This window comes from Pelmatolapia mariae, linkage group LG10_11, assembly GCF_036321145.2.
Source record: "Pelmatolapia mariae isolate MD_Pm_ZW linkage group LG10_11, Pm_UMD_F_2, whole genome shotgun sequence".
Lineage (NCBI taxonomy): Eukaryota > Metazoa > Chordata > Actinopteri > Cichliformes > Cichlidae > Pelmatolapia > Pelmatolapia mariae.
Genome location: NC_086236.1, coordinates 72,221,894 through 72,244,556, shown reverse-complemented (window position 1 = coordinate 72,244,556; position 22,663 = coordinate 72,221,894). Strand labels below are relative to the sequence as shown.

Genomic DNA, 22,663 nt, shown 5'->3' with positions numbered 1-22,663 from the left:
GTGGTTTGCTGCTTTGATTACCATGGAGTGTGAACTGTTTACTTACATTATATTAAAGAGAAGGATCACTACTAAAAAAAAACAACTAGATGGATAAATGGCAGAGCAGCCCAAAGGTAAACAGAGTGAACTTTAATTCTGGAGTGAAATGTCCCTTTAAGAAAGAACAAGTTGAAATGCCGTTTAAAATAACAAGAACTGCAGACTGAACTTATTTGGATCAGAGTTTTTAATCCTCTTGAGCTAAAAGGCAAAAAATGGGGGAAAAAATGTCTCAGTTCCCGACCACTAATATGAGACATGTAAACATTAAAGATGGTTGAAAATAATTCCAGAAAAATAGAAAGCGAGACAAAGAAAAATGGAAAATTAAAACAGTTAAAACATTTCTTTGGTTGCACGTTTCCACTTAACAAAGCGTGACATCAGCACTGTAAACAACAACTAGGCAGTTCTGTACTAAGGAAAAAAAAGATGAATACAAGATGCCACCATAAAGAGCTTTCAAGATTATAATTAGGCCCAAAAAACCAACAAAAAAACCTTTTAAAACGATACTGTGCCCGCTCCTGTCCTAAAGGGCAATCACACCATTCAGAAATGTTCCCGCTGCATGAAATGATCTCACTGCCTAAACCCGTTACATTCAAAATCACATTTTTACACAGTAATCTGCTCATTTCTGAATCAAGTATTAAACGTCCAGCTACGAGAGGCCAGACCAAACATTTCCCCATCCAGAAAACAATCACACCGTCTCACTCACTCCACAGAGAAAAGTAGCTTCTTTCCTTCAAGTCTCATTAATCTGTGAGGATAAATATAAATAGACTTAATGTACACCAAGATAAATACGCTCAGGAGGCAGAAAGGAGGTGCGGAAAGTGCAAAGTGCTCCTCCGTCTTTGTGCAGTGAGTTTGCATGGCGTCGGTACAGTGTGTCAGCCCGGCTCCTCCTCCTCCTCCTCCTCCATCACAGTGTGTGTTTGACGGCCGTCAAAGGCTCACGTTTGTTCTGCAGGTTCTGCTGCAGCTCTCTGAACAGATGGTCCCGCTCCTCAGCATCCAAAAGGATTTGCTTTAAAAAGAAAAAAAAGCACTCATAAGTACAGTGAGTTCATTTTTATTTCTGTACTCTTTCTACTGCGAACAACAACACTGAAGACAACCAAGAAGTAATATTTGAATTCAAGTGGTAAGCAAAAAACAAAAAACACCTGTCTGAGCTTAACGATTCTTCACGTGGTGTGGAAACACAAACAGAAAGGTTCATAAGTTTGATAAGTTCCTAAATTAGTGCAGTGTTTCCATACTTTCTGTAATATTTTGGTCAAAATGAAGCTTAAAGACCACAATGAAGAAGAGATTCTTTACTGCAGTCGTGTGAGGAGTCTATCAGTAGCAGCTTTCCACTACAAATCTTAGGCCCTGTATCAGGTGCTCTGTCTTCACATATATGACAGCAAGGATATACACAAACACTGGCACTCACTCACTCACTTCTTATTATTTGCCCAACAATAAATATTAAAGAAACATCAAGTATCAGTATTATTATAAAAGAGCAGATGGAGCGCTCAAAGAATCCTGAACAGAAATTTATGGGTGGATTCAGCAAACATAACCTCCAATCAAGCTGACAGGTGCATAAAGTGGTTCAGTGTTCTCATTGGCTGAGCAAAAACGCTAACAGTGTTGGTACTGAGCTGTTAATGAAGCTCAAATGTTCTGAGACACTGGCATGTGCAGCACAAGTGTATCTTCCTGGGGATGAAAAGCTTTTTAATATTTATTTTGACACAGATGCAAAATATTTTAAAGCTTTTATTATTATTTGAGGCGTTCAGAGTAGCTGCCTAAAATGCTGCAGAATGGCACAAATTGCTTCTTTACCTCGATGAGTTTGTCCCTCTTCTCCAGGCTGTCCCTGAGTCTCCTCTCGCCCCGCTCTCTGTCCTCCCTGTCGTTCTGCAGCGCTCGGTCCGCCTCCTTCTTCTCCTTCTCCTTCTCCCTCAGCTCCTGCCGAGCGTCTCTGAGCTGAGCCGTCAGAGAGGACACGGTCCGACTGTGACTCTCCTGCTGACTCTGGTGAAAAAGCAGAACGAACGGCTCAGATTTGTTGTGGCTGTGATGTGGAACTTTAGGGTCACAAACTGGAGGCAGCTTATGGTGATGATTTCATTTTAAATTTCAGTGTGGTTTTCCAGGCAGCACTGATTAGAAGCAATTTCTAAAAAAGAAGCACCACATTGTTTTGGAAGAGCAGCATTTTTACTGGTTAGATTATTCAGTTATTCCATTTTTTTAAAATTTCCTGTCATTTCTGTAAATCACTTGCTCTAACCTGTAGGAAAGGTACATTCAAAATAAGTTTAACGGCTCGATCAGAGAAGCTGGAACTTAGTAATTTTTCACATTATTTTTGGTACATTAAAAAGTTTACAATTTAATATTTTTCCCTGTATTTTCAAAAGTTTCTGTCTTATAATCTATTATAAACTATGAATGTGTGTTTGAATGCAGAATTATTAGGTAAAACTGGAAATTCATCACAAACTCAGCTGCTTTTTGCTTTTTCAGTTTTCTAATTAACTAGAAATAATTAACTCATCTGGCCGGGCTAATCTCCCACCTGCACCATGTCCTGGTATTCCTGCAGGGTCGTTGTAAGGTTGGTGACCTCCTGGCACAAGGTGGCGCTGCTTTCCTCTTGATCCTTCAACATAGCTGCCAGTTCAGCCCCGCCCCCTCCTGACTGCTGGCCAGTCACAGAATCTGAGAGAGGCTGGAAGAAAATGACACGTCTCTACTCACTGAAGTCAGTATTTACTGACAAACCTCAGCTCAGCCGTACAGAGGGAGGAATTCAGAATTCATCCAGTCACACAGAGAAAATAAAAAAAACTTCAACCTGGAGTCATGTAATATCCTAATAATACGAGAGACATGGCACTAAAAAGATCCTGACTTTAAATCTGGGGGAGAATACAGAAACATAAAAATGGTGATGGAAGTAAAACTTGCAGGGGAACCTTTCTAACTAGTTTTTAATCACATCTGCTCCTTATAGAAGCAGCTTTGGTTATTAGTGAAAGTTAACGCAGATAGCTGCCCACGAGTGCATGGAGGCATTGCCCAGCGTTTCCCGGGGACTAAATAAGCACAGACAGGCCCATAATTATACTGTTAGCACACTAATGACTGGTGGGTGTGTTTGTGTTCATGTGCATGCTAAATACAGGTGAAGCTTTTTCATTACAGTGATTAAATTCAATAAATTCAATTCATAATCTAACCCTAACCCAGAGAAACCAATCTAGCTCACTTGCTAGACTTGCTGATGCTACTGCAGGTTCATTCGTTACTTTAGGGGTTTTTCTGCCCTGCTTCTGTGAGTGCTGAGCAAAAACATTTATATATCTCGTGTTTTAAGGCCACAGGACAGTAAAAGGAGCATCTTCAGAGAGGTTTGTTTGGCTGCAGGTGTATTACCTCCATCCCTTTCTCCAGTTGCTCTTTGAAGGTGCGGATCAGAGCCTCCTTCCCCTGCAGGACAGCAGTGAGGGCCCCATCCCTCTGCTTCCACAATTCCCTCTCTTTCTCCACCTCCTTCAGCAGTTGCTCCTTCTCTCCCAGAGCCACCCGCAGGTCCTGAGTCAAAAACAAAGAGAGCTTCAAGTACATGCAGCACGACTGAAGTGCTGAGCCCACGGCTGTGTTTTGCATTTAATTGCAAGTATTTGAATTAAATAAAGTAACCAAATAAACAGATCAGTATGTGTGCAATGTATGAATGAGCATGCCTGCAAAATAAACAGCATGAGAGGAGCTGACAGGATTGTTTTATATTCCCTGAGTTGTCCTGCATCGCTAACCTCGTATCAAAAAGAAATAGAGGCACAGCCAAACAGGAGACCACCCGTGTGGCAGTGACAGTGTGTGGTCTTACACTGATGACGTCCTGGTTGCACTGCAGCACAGCATTGAGGGTGTCCAAGTCTCTCTCTCGGTCTCGTCCAGCCTTCCTCAGAGCCTCGATCTCATTCTCCATGCTCTTCTCTTTTTTAGTCATTTCAGACCTCAAAGCCTCCAGCGCAGCCTGAAGATCAGAAAATGAAACAATCGGCTTATCAACCGAAAATAAACATAATTTTGAACTGAATAAAAAGTGTCCATCACAGGACTTCCAGCCTTTTGGGGACAAGAGACCTCAGTTTGCTGACTATCAGCAAAAATGTGCCTGCTTGTGCTGACAACCGCCGTGCTTCAGTGAGCAGGTAATATGTGTCATCATAAGCAGAGCAAGCTTTGCTATAATGTCAACAATCAGCATGAGAATGACAGACAGCGCAGCTCTAACCTTGTTGTCAGAGATAACCTCTCTCAAGTTCTCAGTCAGTTTCTCAGTCAGCTTGTTGGCCAGCTCAGTCCCCGCTCCCTCCTCCACACACAGCCTGCTGATCAGACCCGTACACTCCTGGAAGACAGGAAATATCTGTCTGTGAACACATTCGTGATCAGAGAAGACATTTTACCTGCATTTTTTGGATGTTAAATGATTGAAATCCTTTCTAAACGAGGATTACAGCGAGCTTTTAAAGCAAAATCATTACAGAGAGTTACAATAACCAGAGGCAATGACTTGATATGGATGCAAGTGAGAAGCAGGTACACGGACATGCTCAAATCTGTTTAAAACCACAACTCTCAGTGTTCAAGTGTAAAGAAGGCAGAGGTGTGGATCAACAGAAAATGAAGTATAATACTGAAAATGTCAGTATTATGTTGGTTCTGCTGCTTTAAACATTACAGGACATGGGTCTCCTTTTGTAGCATATATTTACTGTCTTACTCAGTGGTTACTGCTTTAAACAGCTTAGGTAAGCAGACTTTCTTTGAGTGTTAGATGCAAAAATATAAAGTATGTGCATATTTTAAATGGAAGAGTTTCAGATTCAGATAAAGTTGGCAAAGAGAAAGTAAGCTGGTGCCAGTAGCTTGTTAGCCCAGCATAAAGACTGGAATAGAGGGAAACAGCCAGTGTAAAGCTAGAGACGGGCAGCCTCTGTCCACAAGCACATGTAAAACCAACTAATTATATCATCATATTGTATTTTATGTGGACAATGATAATCTTTTAATCTTTTTAGTAACAGAAAAGCTCCATCCTATTACATTATCCTTAACCATAAATGTCAATATTTTCTTTAGTCTCCATGATCCTCCAGTAACCTTCAGGTAAGAAAATCTTTCTGCTAGGTGAGCCCTGTTTTGTTTTGTTTTGTTGAGAGTCCACAAATTTTCCTGCTGTTAATCATCAACATGACAAGTAGCTACAAACACCGGCAGTCGTGATGAAAGCTTTCTCCGATCAGTCGTGAACACACAGATTTGGCACTGCCACTTTAAACGTACAGCAGCTTCAAAGAAAAACAACATTCCAGAGAGCTTTCGAGTCGGAGCCTCAGCGGCAGCAGCTCGAGCTGCCGCAATGCTTTCCACCTCACTCACCTGGATCAGACGCTCGCGGCTGTGCAGGGAGAGGCCGAGGCTCTGCAGCAGGGAGCTGCCAGCCTCCTTCTCCTGGACCAGCTGGAGGAAAGAGAACAAACAGCTTCATTTAAAAGCCACAGAGGAGCCATGGAACAGCTCAGACTTCAGTACCTCATCAGAGAGTTTAAGGACGACCATGACCATTTCCATTATTGTTTTGTTGTGCGTTTGAAATTGTATTGGCTCAGAGTTTACCTACTTTTAAAAAAGAGAAACCAATTTTCTTATTTGAGAACTTAAACGCATTAAATATTTGAAGTATTTACTTAATAGGAAAATAATAATAATAATTACAAGAAGATTTATTTTCTACAGAGTAATCCCTGAAAATTCTCAGCATTGTTTAAACAGTGATTACAACTATTCCAACCTGCTGTGTGATAACTCATAAAACATTTAATAAATATATTTAAATATGCTCAGAACAAGCACTTTAGTCCTTTTTATTATTTAATTTCTGTAAGGATCCATTTAATTTAATACTTGGCAGCTTTTTTTTTTTTTTGCAAATCCCCAAAATTAAATACCAAATTTTCAAAAGAGAAAAAAGGCCCTTCGTTTGCTGGTCTGTAATCACCCAGCACTGCTTTAAAACTGAAAAGTTTCAATATAATGTGATGAAGAGGCCATGAGAAAATATGTGGCTGTTGTAACAGTATTCATTTATGTTTCAGTTCAGCCCATTTCTTACAGTTACAAGCCAGAGGCAGCAGGAGGCAGTTTTCAGGTTTTTAATGGAACATAAAAAAAGCATTCATCTGTTCATGAGGCAAATTCTTCCCTCAAGAGCTGCTGGAGCTCAAAGAAAGCTAAAAAGAGAGCGAGTCCTGAATTTAAATACATCAGTTTCCTGGAAAGAGAACAAAAACAAAATAACAAACTGTAACTGCTCGGGGCTAAATTAGTAACTTAAATGTCAGTTACTGCACGTTTAAACCTGCTGCTGTTTTCAGAGATTTCACATTAATTATTAATAATGTTCACCATGTGAACACAGCAGCCTCGCTGTGACAGGTCATGAGGCCGGTTAATGATATCCTCTATCATAGGACTACCGAGCCTGGGGCAAACTCCACTGGTCGGGGAAGATTCCAGTGAGAGGCTGTGAGTGTGAGTGTGTTTGTGTTGTGCGTGTCTTTATGTGCACCTGAAAATGAGGAAATGTAGACACACCCTGCACAGATACAAAACCAACCACCCAACCTCCATTCCTTTCATAATGCTATATTTGTACTTGGTCAACACTCGCAGGGTGGCTCAGGGAGCTGTTTGGACATGTGACAGAGGAGCTGCTGTGTCACACTGCCGTAATAAACCTGTTTTTCTTCTTAGAAATAAAAGGCTGGAGACATTTACCTCGTGTGACAGCGGATAAAAATAACTCTGTGGTAATAAATAAATATCTCTTAAATCACAATATCATCAGCATCTCCATTCAGTTTACCCTTCCTCTAGTCTAGATACCAGTAGTTAGTAAATCTGGCCTTTGGACTACCGAAGCCTAGAATGAGATGTTTTCACCTCCCAGTCACTGGCTTTGCATTTGCTTTCATATCCACAAGAGAAATGATGGCAATCAGAAAAATCTGTGTGATGCCACTGTGACATTACCCACTGTGACATCCCAATCTGAAGCTGCACCTTTTAAATTTTGACTGTTGCCATCTTTTTGTTTGTTTTTTCAACTCAGACATTATGAATTTCTAAGACACCAATGCAGTAATCATGACCCGCTTCATCATCCATGTGAATAATTAAATGAACATCATGCTGCATTATAAAGGACTTTAAATTAGCGTGTCAGATCAAAGACCTCAGTTTAATGAGGTCACAAATCGAGTGAGGAGTAGGACATTTTTCTTAGAGGCCCTGCCGACCTTTTGAGAGAACGCAAATTTTAAGGACTTTAAAGCTTTTTTCAAACTGGAAACTAGATTCATTTTTTTTATTCAACATCTAAAGAACAAACTGAAAGCTTACAGGGGCCCAGTCTTGTGATCCGTTGACTTCCACTTGTTTGCTTCTCCCATGTTTCAGCTCAGCCTCCAGGGTCCTGATGCGGGATGCAGCTTGATCAAGTTGGCCTTTTAGGTGCCGGATACCATGATGAACTCTAGCAGTAGTCTTCTAAAAAAAAAAAAAAAAAAAAAAAAAAAAAGCTTTAGATTAACACGGTGTGGGGTATTATGCAATACACAAAATGTGTAATTCTAATCATGTTGGACGTTTGGACAAGCTGCAGCTGTTCCTGGATAAACTATTGCAGCACACGGTCAATATTTACAGCTAGTAGCACACACGGCAACTGCTCAAAGTTCATCCAGGCCTGCATGATCTTCTACAGCACACTCACCTCTTGGTGAAGAGGCATGAACTCGTCCCTCAGCAATGTTAGGACATCCCCATCCTCTTCATCCATTTCATCCCCTCCATTCTCCACTTCCCCGAAGTTCAGCACCCTGGTCACTGTGGGTGATGCATTCTCCTCGATTTTTCCCAGGTACCTCCCATCCTTTTTGCCCAGAACGGGGATTTTACTCCCTGATGGCGAACTGACTGGCTTCCCTCCAATACTTCTCAGCTCTCTCAGCATGAAGTTGACTGACTGATCACTCGTTGAATCAAAGGGGTCATTCCCATCCAGAGAATCAAGAGACTGAATGGACTCCGTGCGGGAAGGAGCTCGTAATGAGAGACTAGACCCTGCCAGCGAGGCTGGGCTGGAGTTGACGGATGGCACCCTCTGCCAGTGGAGGGGCACGCTCTGGGATCTGTCCCGGGACAACGGGGAAAAGGGCTGGAAAGGCATGTGACGAGGAACCCCACAAACTGACTCGTAATCCGAGTCGGACACCCGTAAGGAATCGCAACCTTCGCACCCCTTCCCTTTTCTGCATCTTTTCCCCGTTCTGATAAAATACGGACACGTGTCCCACTTGTCTGACCAGCACTCATACTCCGAGAGCGCCATGTTTTCCTTGAGCATCTCCCTGTAGCCTTCCTTCTCCACCTCACCTTCCTCCTCGCTGGTGCTGCTCCTGCTCTGAAAGTCCTGCAGATGCCTCTGGCAGTAGTTTTGGCGCACCCACTGTCTGATTTTATCCCTCTCCTGCGTCAGCTTCTGAAGGCGCTCAGACGAAAGCACCCTCACCCTGGCTATGACCGTGTCAAACTTAAACACGCGTTCTAGCAGGCACACGCATTTGCCACATACAAACTCCCCCTGCCCACTGCCCCGTGGTACAGTCTGCCCCAGTATGTGGGTCAACACCACGAGCAGATCCACGCTCTTGGAGGGGGAGCTCACGGACATCAGGGACTTGGAGAGAGAAACAGAGGAACCAAGAGATAACGTGCTGCCTGTGAAGAGAAACAAAATGTTTACTTTTACATTATTACAATATGTTTGCATTTTTTAAGCTCTATACTCACCCCAGGAGCTGCTCTGTGATGACTGGGACCGGCTCCCTCCTCTCAAGGACCCTGTTGGGGTCTGAGGCTGACCAGTTTTCTTATTCTGGCCCCCAAACAGCCACCGCCGTTGGTTTCCCTGGAGAGCTCCGCCACATATTTGGCACTGGTCATTTTTACTTCTGGAGGACATCTTGGACAGATGGATGGATGGACTTCTTCCCCTTGTTGTCCAATAGATGAGGAAACTGTAAATTAAAGCAGAATTTAGCTCAAATGTTTCATACAGACACTGATGGAAATTCTCATCATTTACTAGTGAAGGCCTGGTGTTGTGAACACTGTATGATCAATATTAGGTAGAACAAAGTTTGCTTTTGAACTATACACAAAAGCTGGATCCATTTCCTTTTTGGCCTGGAGGGCAAAAATTCCATGTAGGGCTGTGCGATATGACCAAAATCTCATATCCCGATATTAAGACATCTATCGTCGATAACGATATAAATCACAAAAATGCAACATTTTCTGTAAATTCTGTGAATCTCGGGCAGCTCGACTTGCGTGAAGTGTTTCCAGCTGGGCGTCATGGACCTGGAGTCGAGTGTTTTAACTGATGCATGAAACGATACATTTTTAGACGTAAGTTGTAACAGCCGCCGTTTTCTTTGTGAGTATTTATTACACGGCGTGCTGCGGGGAAAAGCCTGTTCTAACGTTTGAGTCTAAGGTTTATTTTTTTTAGCACCTGACGGCTCTTTTTTGCTTCTCATCCGTAAACACTCTGCATCTTTCACGTGATTCAGTTTATTTTGAAAAGTCTCAACAGGATCTTGAGCTTTATTGTGAAAGGTTTATGTGGAAAATAAACAAGCGGACACGCCGTGGTTTTACTGTGTTGTTGCTAATGACAACACATAAAAACAAGTGCTTGTCCGTCTGTAGTGTGGTTATATTAAATATAAGAGAAAGAGAGAACTTAAAGAAATTAATATGGCCACTACAGTGACCATCAAAACGATGAAAAAATATTGCCATAAACAGTTTATTTTGCGACACCACGAAACAAACGATAGCGTAAAATGAAACGATAGACGTTTTTATATCGTCATCCGATATATATCGTTATATCGAACAGCCCTAATTCCATGATTTCCAAACACAATTTTGGATTTTGATTGATCAGCCCACAGAAAGCTTTTACTTCCACCCACTCCATCACAAACGAGGCCCAGAGAGGGCTGCTGGGGTTCTGGATCTTATTTCTTTCTGGCCTCTTTTTGTTTTCTTTTGTTTTGCTTGGTGGAGTTTTAACTTCCATTTATGGTTCCAACACTGGTCTGTTGTAAGCCCACAAAGTGATTTCCACTACAGAACCATGTGTGTTTTAATATAATTGCAGCTTGAGGATCCAAACATAACACCCATTAGTATTTTTCCTTGTGTAGAGAAGTTTTTTCTCTATTCTCCAATTCTTTGTTTGATATATATCATTTTCACACATCTCAACATTTCTGGAAACAGGGTTGTGCATTTTTATGATGTTTGAATTTAAATAACGAGGAGACGCTCAAGCTGGTTTCTTTGTGTCAACAGAAAATATATTATGTTAGTATACTTTGAGGGCTCTGCAGATTACAGTCTTCTTCTTTGGCTTCCTCCTCTGTCACACCCTCTGCTTGTCCTCCATCACTCCATCCATAAATGCCTGGCAGCTCCATCTTCAACATCCTTTCTCCATCATATCCACTATCCCTCCTGTGCACATGTCTAAGCTACCTCAGCCTCGCCTCTCTAACTTTGTTTCAAAAATGCTCAACCTGAGCCGTCACTCCCAATGACAACTTTAACACCTTCAACTCCACCACCCGCTCAGCGCCACCGTCTCACAGCAGGTCTCCCTACCATATCGTAAAACCTTCCCTTTCTCTCTGCCTGCTATCCTTCTGTCACAAATCACCCTGACGCTCGTCTCCACCCACTCCACCCTGCCTGCATTCTCAACAACAGGTATTTAAACAGCTACTTTCATTGTCTCTGCTCCTTGCATGTTCACCGCACCACCTAAATCCCGCTCCTTCACACACATGTATTCGGTTTTGGTTCTATTGACCTTCACTCCTCTTCTGTCCAGAGCATACCTCCACCTACTCCAACTACAGGTCACAGTGTTGTCTGACAACATGATACAGAGACTTCTGCCTTACCTCACCTGTCAACCTTTGACCCTCTCTTCTCTATGCTTCTCCGTCAACACTCTCAAAGTAAACATCAGGTGTGTGGAGCTCTTTCTCAGAATGAAGCCGCACTGATGCTCACTGTTCCTCACCTCTCTTCTTAACCTAGCTTCAACAATTCTTTCCCGTATCTCTAGTGTGTGGCTCATCATCTTCATCCTTCTGTTACTACAACTTTGCACATCAACCTTATTGTTGAAATGGATGAGTAGATCCAAGATTCTGTTGAACAATCTGATTAGAAACTTCATTGCTGTCTCTGACATCACCATAGCTCCACAGGTTTGTCATCAGGGCAAACCACCTTTCCACTCTTCATAGCTGCCCTCACTTTCTTTTAATCCTCTGCACTTCCTCATTCTCTAGCTTTCCTCCATCCATCCAAGTAACCCTCCTCTCTTTCTCATTTTCTTCAGTCATCAGCTCCTCAAAGTACTTCTTCCATCTTCCTAGCACACTCTCTTAAAATGTTATGAAAGTTCCATCTCTATTCTGAATCACTCTAACCTGCTGCACATCCTTTCTAGCTTGACTTCTCTGCCTAGCCAACCATTACAAGTCCTTATGTCCTTCCTTAGTGTTCAGCCTCAAACAAAACTTACTTTTCCTTTGCTGTACACTTAGCTTTTCAGTACTTCTGTCTACATACTTCATCTCCCTGACTATACCATTTTTTCCTCGAATACCTTCTTGTACTTCCTCATTCCACCACCAAGTCTTCTTGTCCTCAGTCCTCTGCCCAGAGGATAGGCCAAACAAACTTCTGCTGTGCTTCCTCAGTCATTTGGTAACTCTTTCCTATCACCCAGGGCCTGTGCCAGCTCCACACTGAATCATCTTCCACCATTTAATCCTTGCCTCTGCCTTCATTTGCTTTCTCTTCTTCATTTTCAAAGCCATCCTACAGCCTGCAGACATCCAATCCTGCCCAGCTACATTCTCTTTTTCCGACTGTTCCTTTTGCATAAGATATACTCCCCCACTGTTACATAAAGCCTTCTGTCTTGATGAAGTGTTCACTTTAGCCATGTCCAGCCTTTTGGCACAAACTACTACCATCTGTCCTTCTGCACTCCTCACCTATTCATCTACAAGTTCACTCCAATCGTCATTCTTCCCCTGGGGATCCTCCCTGCAGATTACAGTATATTGATCTAGTTCCAATATAATGTATCGTCACAGTGGCATACTAGCTTACTGAGAAGGTAATGAATTTCTTCTGGTACAACATTCATCATAGGCAACAGTGTGCCTAATTTAAAGTTTAAATGAATGGCTGAGAATAACTAGTCTTCATTTTTCCAGCTGCCTTCACACTTAGCACGACTCGTTCCGATGACGCTAAAGAGCCTGACATTATCAGCAGCCTGACTGGTGCTCTGATTTACAGCTTTCTGTTCCCTCCGTGGATGTTTTGCGCCCTGTGCTGTCTGCAGCTACAGGCTGTTTACAGTAGCTCCCCACAGGGCGGGACACGTCGACCTTGAGCCACGCTGACAGTGAACTGCAGCCAGACTGTCGATGAATGAATCTGTCTTTCCAGCTTTCAGTCCCTCCGTGCGGCTTTCGCCCTTCAAAGGGCGCTCAGCTGTTTTAAACCCCAGCCTGTCCTGTCCCACAACATGTTTCCAAAAAGGAAACCCATCCCCATCCAGTGGAAAACATTTCAACTCCGTCTATCTCCCTCTATTTTAAGCTACCGAGGTCCAGCGATTCAACGTGAAAGCAGCGTCACCACACGAAAGCAGCGTAGTTGATCCAGCACGGGACAAATCCACGGGATAGTTTTTGAATCGGTGTCAACTTACGCTGAAAGTCCTGCGGGCTTCTCAGAGGGAGGAAGGTTTGAAAGAGCCGCAGGGAAGCTTCATGGTCGCGACAGAAAGAAAGAAGCAGGAGACACAAAAGATTTCCAACCAGAAAAATCTCCACCGGGAACTGAGCCGGAGCTGCGTTGCAACACACCGGAGAGGAGGAGGAGAGGTGGGTGTCACCTTAGTGACGTCACCGGTCATACCTGTTAAAGAGCAACAGCTGGAGCGAGTCAGTAAAGATCGTTACTGCTCTCGTGTGGCTCTACGCTGACTCGTAGGCCCACTACCACGCCTGCTTCCACTAATGTAATGAGATACGTAATCGGCCTTTCTGTTATGGAAGCATTTTTAATTTTCTTAAAGTACCTGCAAGCATTATTGGATTAAACAGGCCTGGACTTTTCATGTGTTTTTATTTATATATTTAACACTCGTTAGTAGTAGTAGTACTGTTACACAATAAGTGGATCTAAAATCATTAATTATTACAGATCCACTTATTGACTCTGACTTTTTTCAGTAATTCAGCTACAGGGTCAAATACAAAGTCATTTTTATGTTATTCTGTCACATAATCCGGATGTAAGAAATTATTATGAGGGGAAAAACTGCGTATGGAAGATTAAATATATTGATTTTTTCCTATAAAAATGAAATGACATGAAAAATATATTAGCTAATCACAACTTAAAGTGAGATTCTGAATCAGTAACTCTTGTTGCAGAAAATGAATTGGATTAAGTGATTAATCACACTCCACTGTGACGCTTTAATCTAATCATGAGTGAAGTGTCAGCAGGGGGACAAACTGTATTTAAAATCTAAACCAGATCAAAGCGTTCTGTAAAAGCACCAGATATTTAAATATTCACTGCTGTTTAACTAGATTCAGACACGGAGAAGCTGCATTCAGCTTTTATGCTCCTTATATCTGGAACAAACTCCCAGAAAGCCTCAGATCAGCTGAAACACTCAGTTTATTTAAAGCCAGGTTGAAGACTCACCTGTTCTCAGCTGCTTTTGAATAAAACACCAAATCCACACTTTTAAGCTTAAATTTCAACACTTACATTTTAACTACTGATTTTATCTACTGTCCTGATTTTATCTACTGTTTTGATTTTTGATTTTATATACTGTTTTGTTTGTTTGTTTGTTTGTGTTTGTTTGCTTGTCTTAATCAATTTTAAATCATGCTTTTTATTTGTTTTTGTTTTTAATGTCTCTGTAAAGCACTTTGAATCACCTTGTTGTTGAATTGTGCTATATAAATAAACTTGCCTTGCCTTGCCTAGATTCAATTTCATCACAGCGCTGCGCTTTAAATATGCTGAAAATATGTTGACTTACAATAACGACTTCAACTAGACGCTGGAGAAAAGTTTGTCAGAAGCATTAAGTGCTGGTTTACATTCAAAAGTAATTAAGTCTCTATTTTTATGAGTAAAGCTAAATTTGACAATCGTAGGTAGCATCATAAATCTGCAGTTAAAGTCACAGAAAAGCATGAAAATATGAGAAATTTCTGAGAATGCACTTTAGAAAAAAGTTCATATAATAAGGTCATTCAGGTCATTAGTTGAACTGTACAGTCTGGAGGAACCAGACCAAGCATTGCAGAGATGCAAGTTTTCATAAAATATTTTAATGCAATTATGAAATGCACCTCATGAAGAGGAAACTAGGAAATAGCTTTGATATAAATACATTGTTATAAATTACAATACAGTTCCACCAGAGGGCACTGAGTGATTAATCAGGAGCTCAGCTGTGCATACAGCCGATTCTTCACCACTGTGGGTGTGATACTGACAGTAAGCACACAGTGGACAGGAAGTTATACTCTGTACTTCTGAGTATACTACTTCCTCTCTCCTTGTAGATCTTCCTCACCTCCTGCCCTTACACCGCCATCTGAAGGTGCACGGAGTGGAAGTGAGGATGCACAGAATGAGAAATGAGAGCAGCAGCTACGCTCAATATTCAAGATATTTCCATGAAGGACTTCTCAAGGTACAAAATAGGATCACAAAGTTTTGGCTGTGTACAAAATGCACTTTCTGTGAATCAGACAAAAACAACAGTTTAAAAGATGTTTCATAGATAATTATTATCAACATAATATTGATCAGTGGAAAACATTAAAACATTAAATAAGATGGCTTATAAAGAGATAGTTCATCATAACCTGAAAGCTGATTATAAATGCAACTTATACACTTATATAAGCAAATCATGTTAATAAAATAAAAACCTTTTTAAAAAAAATTACAGCAGTCAGTTGTGCAATATGAATACTGCAGTAAGCACAAATCCTGCACATTTGCACAGACAGGAGTAAATCATTGTTTTCTTTGATTGCACAAAATGTATTCACATCTGGACGGACTTCCACTGTTTTGCTGTTGGAGAGTTGTTTTTATGTGAGCCACTTCTCCATGCAGTTCCTGAACACTGTGAAGTTGGAGTGCCAGGTTGTGTGCTTCACCCCTGAATGAACACACGCCACCACATCGCCACGTTGGTCCAGCGTCTTCAGCCCAAAGGCATCGTTCATGTAAAACTGAGAGAGCAGAAGAAAATGACATGATTCAAGTTTTGTTTTTGAATGAACACAGTGGAGGGTCTGCAGTGAAAACAGTAGAGATATTAAAAATTCAAGTTTAGTTTAACACATTTGCAATAAAATACAGTCAGCTGACATTTTATTCTCTACAAGAGAGCAGTCTAACACAGCAGTCCAGCAGGAGGAGCTTTTTTGTGTTAGTCTCTGTAACATCCTTTAGTTTTGAGTTATTTCTTAAACTTCCTGTGCCTACTTCTGTTTTTTTTGTGTGTTCATTCTCATTTCTCAGATTTGTGCCCCTTCCATCCTCCTACCTGTTTATCCAGAAATCAATCTCAGTACCCCATTTTGAAGAACGTCTCGATTCCTAAAACACGTCTGGTGACAGACAACAGAGGAGGCTTGCTGCAGGAGCTACGACTGAAGACGCACAGGCGTATCCTTTGCAAAAGCATTTTTACCTGTGATGCATGATAGAGGTGTGATACGCTGCTGGAACATGTTGGTGGGAGAAGGACTCCAAAATGAATTAATCCTATCTTTGCAGCATCTGCACACCCTGCCTGACTCCAACCTCTGCCTTCCTCCTCTGGCTCAGCTTTGAAACCTCTGCACCTAGTTCCACCCGTCTCTCCCTTCATCTCTCCTCAGCAGACTGAGCCACCTTCCATTCAGCCCCAGTTCCACCTTCACTCCCTCCCCATCAACCACCCTGAGTATTTTTATTTTGTTAATAAAATGATCTATTCATCCTGATCCCGGCTCTGCATTCTGTGTGTTGTATTTGGGGTTGATTTCCTCCCTTCGACATTTGTGTGTGTGATAAAGGAAATGTGTATAATATCCTGCCACACTGCCATGCTGTGAATGTCACTAAAAGCAGCTCTGCTATTAAATAATAAAATGTAAAAATGGACAAATGATTCAGCTTTGCCGCACATCCCTGCTATTCTCTCTTCATAAATAAAACATGGACTCTGTGTAATGCAGCACAACCAAGAAACACCACCAACTCCCCAATTTCCACAAAGCTGAATCAAGAGACTTAAAATTATGTCAGTCATTAAGTGAAAACCTACAGCAGGACTGTTGTTTTTAGCTACACCTCAGGAAAAATGAAGTGTGTTGTACAGGCAGCACTTCAGTTTGCCACTAACCTCCTGGTTCTGCATTTCTACGACGTTTTCGCTGCTGTCATAGAATCCGAAGTGGCTGCACAGAAAAAAGGAAACAGTTGTTTCAGGTATACAGGTTTCATAACTTTTACCACAAAATGACCACTTTGCAAACACATCGAAGGCTCTGCTGGTAAAAACGTTGTTGTCTCCAAACCGAGTATCTTTACTTAAGTGCAGTTTTAGTATAGGATAGACTAGAATAGCCCTTTATTGTCATTGTATTTGTATAACCAAATTGTGGGTGCTTCACATAACTGTTCTGGAATAAAATTTTATTAGCAGACAGCAGGAATAAATAGCAATTAGAAGAAATGTGCACAAAAATAAGAGAAAGACACACATTTGAGAACAAAACTGTTGCAAAGTGCAAAGAAAAGACTTGGTCTGGCCTGAGTGATGAGGGTTATTCAGACCGTGGCTCAGAGTGGTGAGGTGAGTGGGGGGATGAATGGCCCAGGGGAAGGAACTGTTTGTGAGCCTGAAGGTTTGGGACCTGACTGACCTGAGTGCAACTGAATACAAGAATTGTACTTTGAATCCAATATTGAAAAGGACCGACATGCATCTTAAGGTGACCATCACATAAAGTGCTGCTTTGTGGCCCACAAGCAGCAGCAGCAGAATGCACTACAGTAAATTTTGTTCCTCCAAAATTCATGTCAGGATTTTTTCAGTTGATTGAAAGCCGAAAGAAGGAAAATGATGGGTCATTTTTTTTCAAACAATCTCGTCGTTGTGACATAATGAGCCACCTCTCATTTATGAAATTAAAATGAAAGAGAACAAACAGTGTGTGTTGTAAAGCTGATGACAGTGAGACCTTGACTGCCACGGTGTGATGACACCATCATCCGGTCCTCCAATTAGCACCAACTTCTCGATTTGCAGGAAGTTTTCCCTCCACGCTGTGAAAGGGAAAGCCAAAGGCATGAACGTTTGTTTTCGTGCTAACCAGTGCATATGATGACTATACCAGATCCAATACCTTTCATGTCACTGTGAGGTCTTTCACCATTAAGGAGAGGCAGAAAGATGTTGTTCCGCAGGTAGCTGCGTCTTTGGTGAGGGTCTGTGGACAAAATATGTTTTATATTTCAGTAAATCTAATGTGCAGACTCTCTTCAGTTAAATCTGAAGAACTCTTGTATTCTCACCGTTCCAGTAGTCACAAATAGACACTTTTTGACCGAATTTGTTGTAGCAGATAAAATGCACATTCTTCTTTAAGGTTTTGTGGAATACCTTCTGCAGGTAGTCTGTGTCTGTGGAGTAAGAGGATAAGATCAAGTTCATTTCAAACATCCTGGTGAATATTGAGAAGTGTGTTAAAAAGTTCACATTCTTTAAATGTTGAAGCTTATGCAGACAAGTTTTTAAAAGCTCTCTGACCTCCGTACTGTCCAGCCAGTGGGGATGACAGTGAAATGAAGGTGTGCACGTTGTGGTTGGGTGTCGTGGAGAGAAGTGCTCGACAAATTAGACCACCTTCATGGAAAAAAAGAGACTAAAAATGAGTCTCAGCTTCAGAAATTTCTACCTTAAATTCATCAGTCCTCACTATTATGCAGTTTGTCTGTATAACTACTGCGTACTACGATAGAGATGAACCAGAGGCTAGAAGTGGAAGAGTGTGATGTGTCGTATTTTTACCTAAACTTGCCTAAACCTAACCAATGAGTAAAAGTTAAATCATAATAACAATAATTAATTTAAAAAAATTAAATCAATCACACAAACAAAGTAAAAGCTAAATTAAAAATTCAAAAAGTCTCAGTGGGATATAAACTATTGTCTCCTGGATGAAAATCCTCTAAATTATGACTTTACCACCTCTCCAAACCTTTATTTCTCAGTTGTCAGGTGAGCATCAACGCTATAAGACTATGTTTTTGTTGTTTTTCTATCAAATCTGTTTTTCTATTAAATGTTTAAGTGTACGGCACGAGCACCTTGTGAAAAGCACAGAAGATGGACGCCATCAGGAGCATTTTTCATGATGGAGTTGAAGGACTGCCTGAAGTCTGGGACCTGCTTCCACAGCGGCTGCAGACTCAACAGGTCATCGTACAAGTCGATCACTGTGACCTCAGTGCCTGGATGCACCTGACAAGTGCAAAGAAATTGAAGTGGAAGTAAAACTTTTGGCACAATGAGGGAAACATCAGCTGTCATAAAACTTCAGCCAGGTGCTCGAATGCAGAACTTTTAAGTCAAAACTGATCCTGAGGAAATGAAAGACACAGAGGAACAAAAATCGCTAACTTGAAACCATTCGCTGATTTTCACTTCACTGTTTTTTTTATCTGATATGTTATCAAGTCCAATATCATTTTAAGTATTTTATTCCTACTTGAAATACAAAATTCTGCCTTGAACCTACAGTAGGATAGAAGCTCTTGATTTGAGTGTTGAACATTTGGTGGATTCAGGTACTGTTGTGGAAATACCAACCAGTTCGATTTACACACAAACAGATTGTTGTTTAACCAGGAAAGACCCACTGAGATTTAAACTCTCATTTACAACCTGGACAACAACAGCACTAAAACACATGACACATAAATTTTTACAGAGTATGAATTATTATGTTGATCGAGATTATTAACCCTGTCATGCATGAATTATGACAACCTCAATCAGGATTTTTTTAAGCATTTTTATTCATCTTTAGGCATTAAACATGAATAAAAACACTTAAGAAAAAATTCTGATTGAGGTTGTCATAATTCATGCATGACAGGGATAAGAATAATTACAATGAAACACGTTATACATCTATAGTAACATTAAAGGACCAGTGGGTGGCATGGAGTGACACATCAGTGTCCAATGTAGAGGTTTATGTGCAAGTATACCATCAACACTGACAGAAAATACAAGAAAACAGCCTTTGAATAGCTGTCCACTGTAGTGACCACTGTGCGTGAAAGGGTTAACATATTATTAACATATAAGGTGAATAATATTGGCCCCAGAACTGATCCCTGGGGAACACCTTCAACCACATCAAGGAAGCAAGAGGTGATGCCTTCAGCATTCACACACTTAGTTCTGTTGGAAAGATCATTTTTGAACCACTCACAGTTTTTGCTTTAATAGCTCATGATCTACAGTGTCAAAAGCCTTAGAAAAGTCAATGAAAAAGGCTGCACAGTGCTTCTTACTGTGTAAAGCCTCAATAAAATCATTTATTACTTTTAAGGCTGCTTGAACAGACTGAACACGTGATCTAATATCATGACTAATGAGATATTCCTTACTATTGCTCACTTACAAGAGACACTTTGGGGGCTTTTCATTCGTCTGTGGAAAGGGTCAAACAACAGTGGAGCGCACAACTGTAGTTTATATGGTTTTGGACAAATAATAACAAGCATAGAATCATTTACGTAAGCACATTATCTGCCTGCTGCGGTGACAGAATACAGTCAGAACATCCCGTGCAAAAGATAACCTGCACAACAGAGAATATATTGTTTTAAAAGATTATCTAGAGACAAAATGTGATGCTATGGATCATTCTGTTCAGCCAGGTCAGCTTAACAGTTTTGTTTTGTTTTGACTCAATCTATCTTTTACTGAGGATAAACAGTGGACACTTCATTCTCTCGACTCAAAATCACCTCCAGTCAGAGCAAATCCAGTTTAAAAAGTAATCATTTCAAAGTCTTTTAACTTGAAATGTAAGTCAAAGAAGTAAATCTTTAAGTCTGATCATTAAGTTCTAATAACTAGTACTTAATGATGATCAGACTTACCCCCTTTAGCATTGTTCTCTATCAATCAACAGCTTGGCGGCTCGATCCCAACATCCATAAGAGTGTGAATGTTAGTTCGGTTAAAAGCACCTGAAAATGTTTTTAGTGCTCAAATAGGACAGGAGTACTATGTTTGAGTACCAGTTTATTTATGCGTTTAAATGTAAAAAAAATAAATAAATAAAATCACTGTTGTGAACTGTAATGTTTGATAAAGTTGGCTTTACTTGAAAAATATGCACACTTGTTGCCCCAAAATTGCTGAAAGTCAAATGAGAAAATGATACAAACTTGTTTTCACTGCGTGTGCAAATGAGGACAAGCCTCGAACTTGCAAACACATTTTCATTATTTTATGATAAAAGTCTAAACATGCTTGTACGCAGTATTTAGTACCGCTTTAGAGAATACGCAGGAAAACTGGTTTTAAATTCTGAACATGAACTTGGCCTGGAGACGTTAATCACTATGTGAGTCCGAGTCCTGCGGTCCGTTAATAGCTAAACACTTCCACCAGAAACGCATCACAGAAAAACCAAAGTCTAAACGCAACCGTGGACACAACAGGACAGCATTAAGAATCTAATATCGAACATTAACAGGCCCGTAAGTCTTTGTGCACATATCATTAACAAGTTTGCACAAAACACTACAAAGTTAGAGCGGTTTTCGAGCCTTGTTGTTCTACAGCTTAGAGATGTCGCACGCTGTGCGCGGTCCTACCTTCTTTATGAACCTTGACAGGTTTTGGAACTGCTGTGGTCCATCAAAGATGCCATGCACGATGATGACCGGTTTATAGCTGTCCACGCAAACACCTGCGACCAGCAGCAGCAGCAGCAGCAGCGGGCCATGCGACCCTGCGGCTACCCGTGGACACTTCATCTCCGCCCGGATACAGGTGAGAAGCAGTGCGGGGGGGCTGTGGATGATCCCGAGGACTTTGACCTGAGGTGGTGTCGTTAATACGGCCGATGAGGGACTGCGGCTCTCTTCATACTGACAACCAACCATACATGAGCGCGCGCTGCTTCCTCTTTATACACATGTATTTTTTCCACAGGCCACATCCGCTTTTACAGAATCACACCCCTTCAACATTCAACGGTCTGAAACCCATCGAGCGCTCCCGGCTTTATGATAAAGCAAAAGTCTTTTCGACCTTTTACTTCAATCAGTCACTAATTAATTTGAGACAATGAAAAAACGTTGCATTTTAATAAATGAAAGGTTTTTTTTAATTTATATTTTCATCTGTTAGATGAACAAATGCACTTTACATAAGGCAAACGTTAACATCATGTTGCTGGTCATTCTGTTCATGTGTTTGAAATAACTTTATGTTACAAGTGACGTGAACGTTTGTTTAAATGTGTTGTCTGTCTTAGTATTCAGTCTGTGGTTGGTGGTGATATTGTGTGTGTTAGACTGCTATTATAAAAGCAGGAAGTTGGGATGGATCAGTGGCTCAGCTAATATAACTTTATACTCACTCATCATGTACCACGTGTAAAAGCCGCGTGTTTTTGTCATGTTTAATTGTGATTAGAAACTATAGGCTTTAAAATTGTTGTCCAACTAAAAGCCAGAATCTAAAGATTTTTGTTTACAATAAAAGAATTGGGAAATTGAGTTCTGGTTGTGAATTATCTCTAAAAATCATAATATGGATTCAAAGAGCTGGAAACATTTCTCAAATCTTAATAAGACACAGGACAGTATGTGAGGCTATGCCCGGTGTATTCAACGCCATTTTCTTCACAGATTCTACTTCTAATAAAATGTTCTACTTTCCTCTGTTTACTTTTTTTGTATTTTTTTTGTTATAGAATATATTAAATATAGCTTATTTTATGATCTCTTATGAAAGTGGAAAGACAGGCTCACATATGAGATCAGGCAGGACTCTGCAGATGATATTGTGACCTGTAGTGAGAGTATGGAGCAGGTGGAAGAATAAGAAGAGAATTATTAAATGTAAAACTTATTGTCCCGCTCTTACTTTCTGTGTTGTTTGCGGAACTGGATGTTTTGGTTTGTTTTATTGCTAGCTGGTGTTGCTGTTCTTTACATGGCCACACGGGGGCAGTGAGCGCCGGCGCCTCTGATGCAGCCCGCTCTACTTCCCTAGTTTAACCTGACGTAT

At 40.9% G+C, this 22,663-nt stretch overlaps 2 protein-coding genes across 2 annotated transcripts; both read right to left on the bottom strand.

Moving 5' to 3' along the window:
* Window positions 1-266: 266 nt before the first annotated feature.
* Window positions 267-13,152, bottom strand: si:ch73-95l15.5 (uncharacterized). Its single transcript, XM_063487251.1, has 11 exons — window positions 13,010-13,152; window positions 8,986-9,212; window positions 7,907-8,913; window positions 7,534-7,680; window positions 5,512-5,592; window positions 4,361-4,477; window positions 3,950-4,099; window positions 3,493-3,651; window positions 2,633-2,785; window positions 1,894-2,085; window positions 267-1,078 (listed from the first exon to the last, which is right to left on the bottom strand). The coding sequence occupies exons 2-11, from the start codon at window positions 9,155-9,157 to the stop codon at window positions 974-976; spliced, it is 2,283 nt and encodes a 760-aa protein (XP_063343321.1). The 5' UTR covers window positions 9,158-9,212; window positions 13,010-13,152; the 3' UTR covers window positions 267-973.
* A 1,554-nt stretch (window positions 13,153-14,706) lies between these two features.
* On the bottom strand, window positions 14,707-21,478 carry LOC134636067 (lysosomal thioesterase PPT2-like). The gene is made up of 8 exons (XM_063485847.1): window positions 21,241-21,478; window positions 18,709-18,862; window positions 18,149-18,244; window positions 17,914-18,021; window positions 17,745-17,828; window positions 17,580-17,664; window positions 16,739-16,793; window positions 14,707-15,578 (listed from the first exon to the last, which is right to left on the bottom strand). Exons 1-8 carry the CDS (start codon window positions 21,400-21,402, stop codon window positions 15,435-15,437), a joined length of 888 nt encoding a protein of 295 aa, XP_063341917.1. The 5' UTR covers window positions 21,403-21,478; the 3' UTR covers window positions 14,707-15,434.
* Window positions 21,479-22,663: the final 1,185 nt, after the last annotated feature.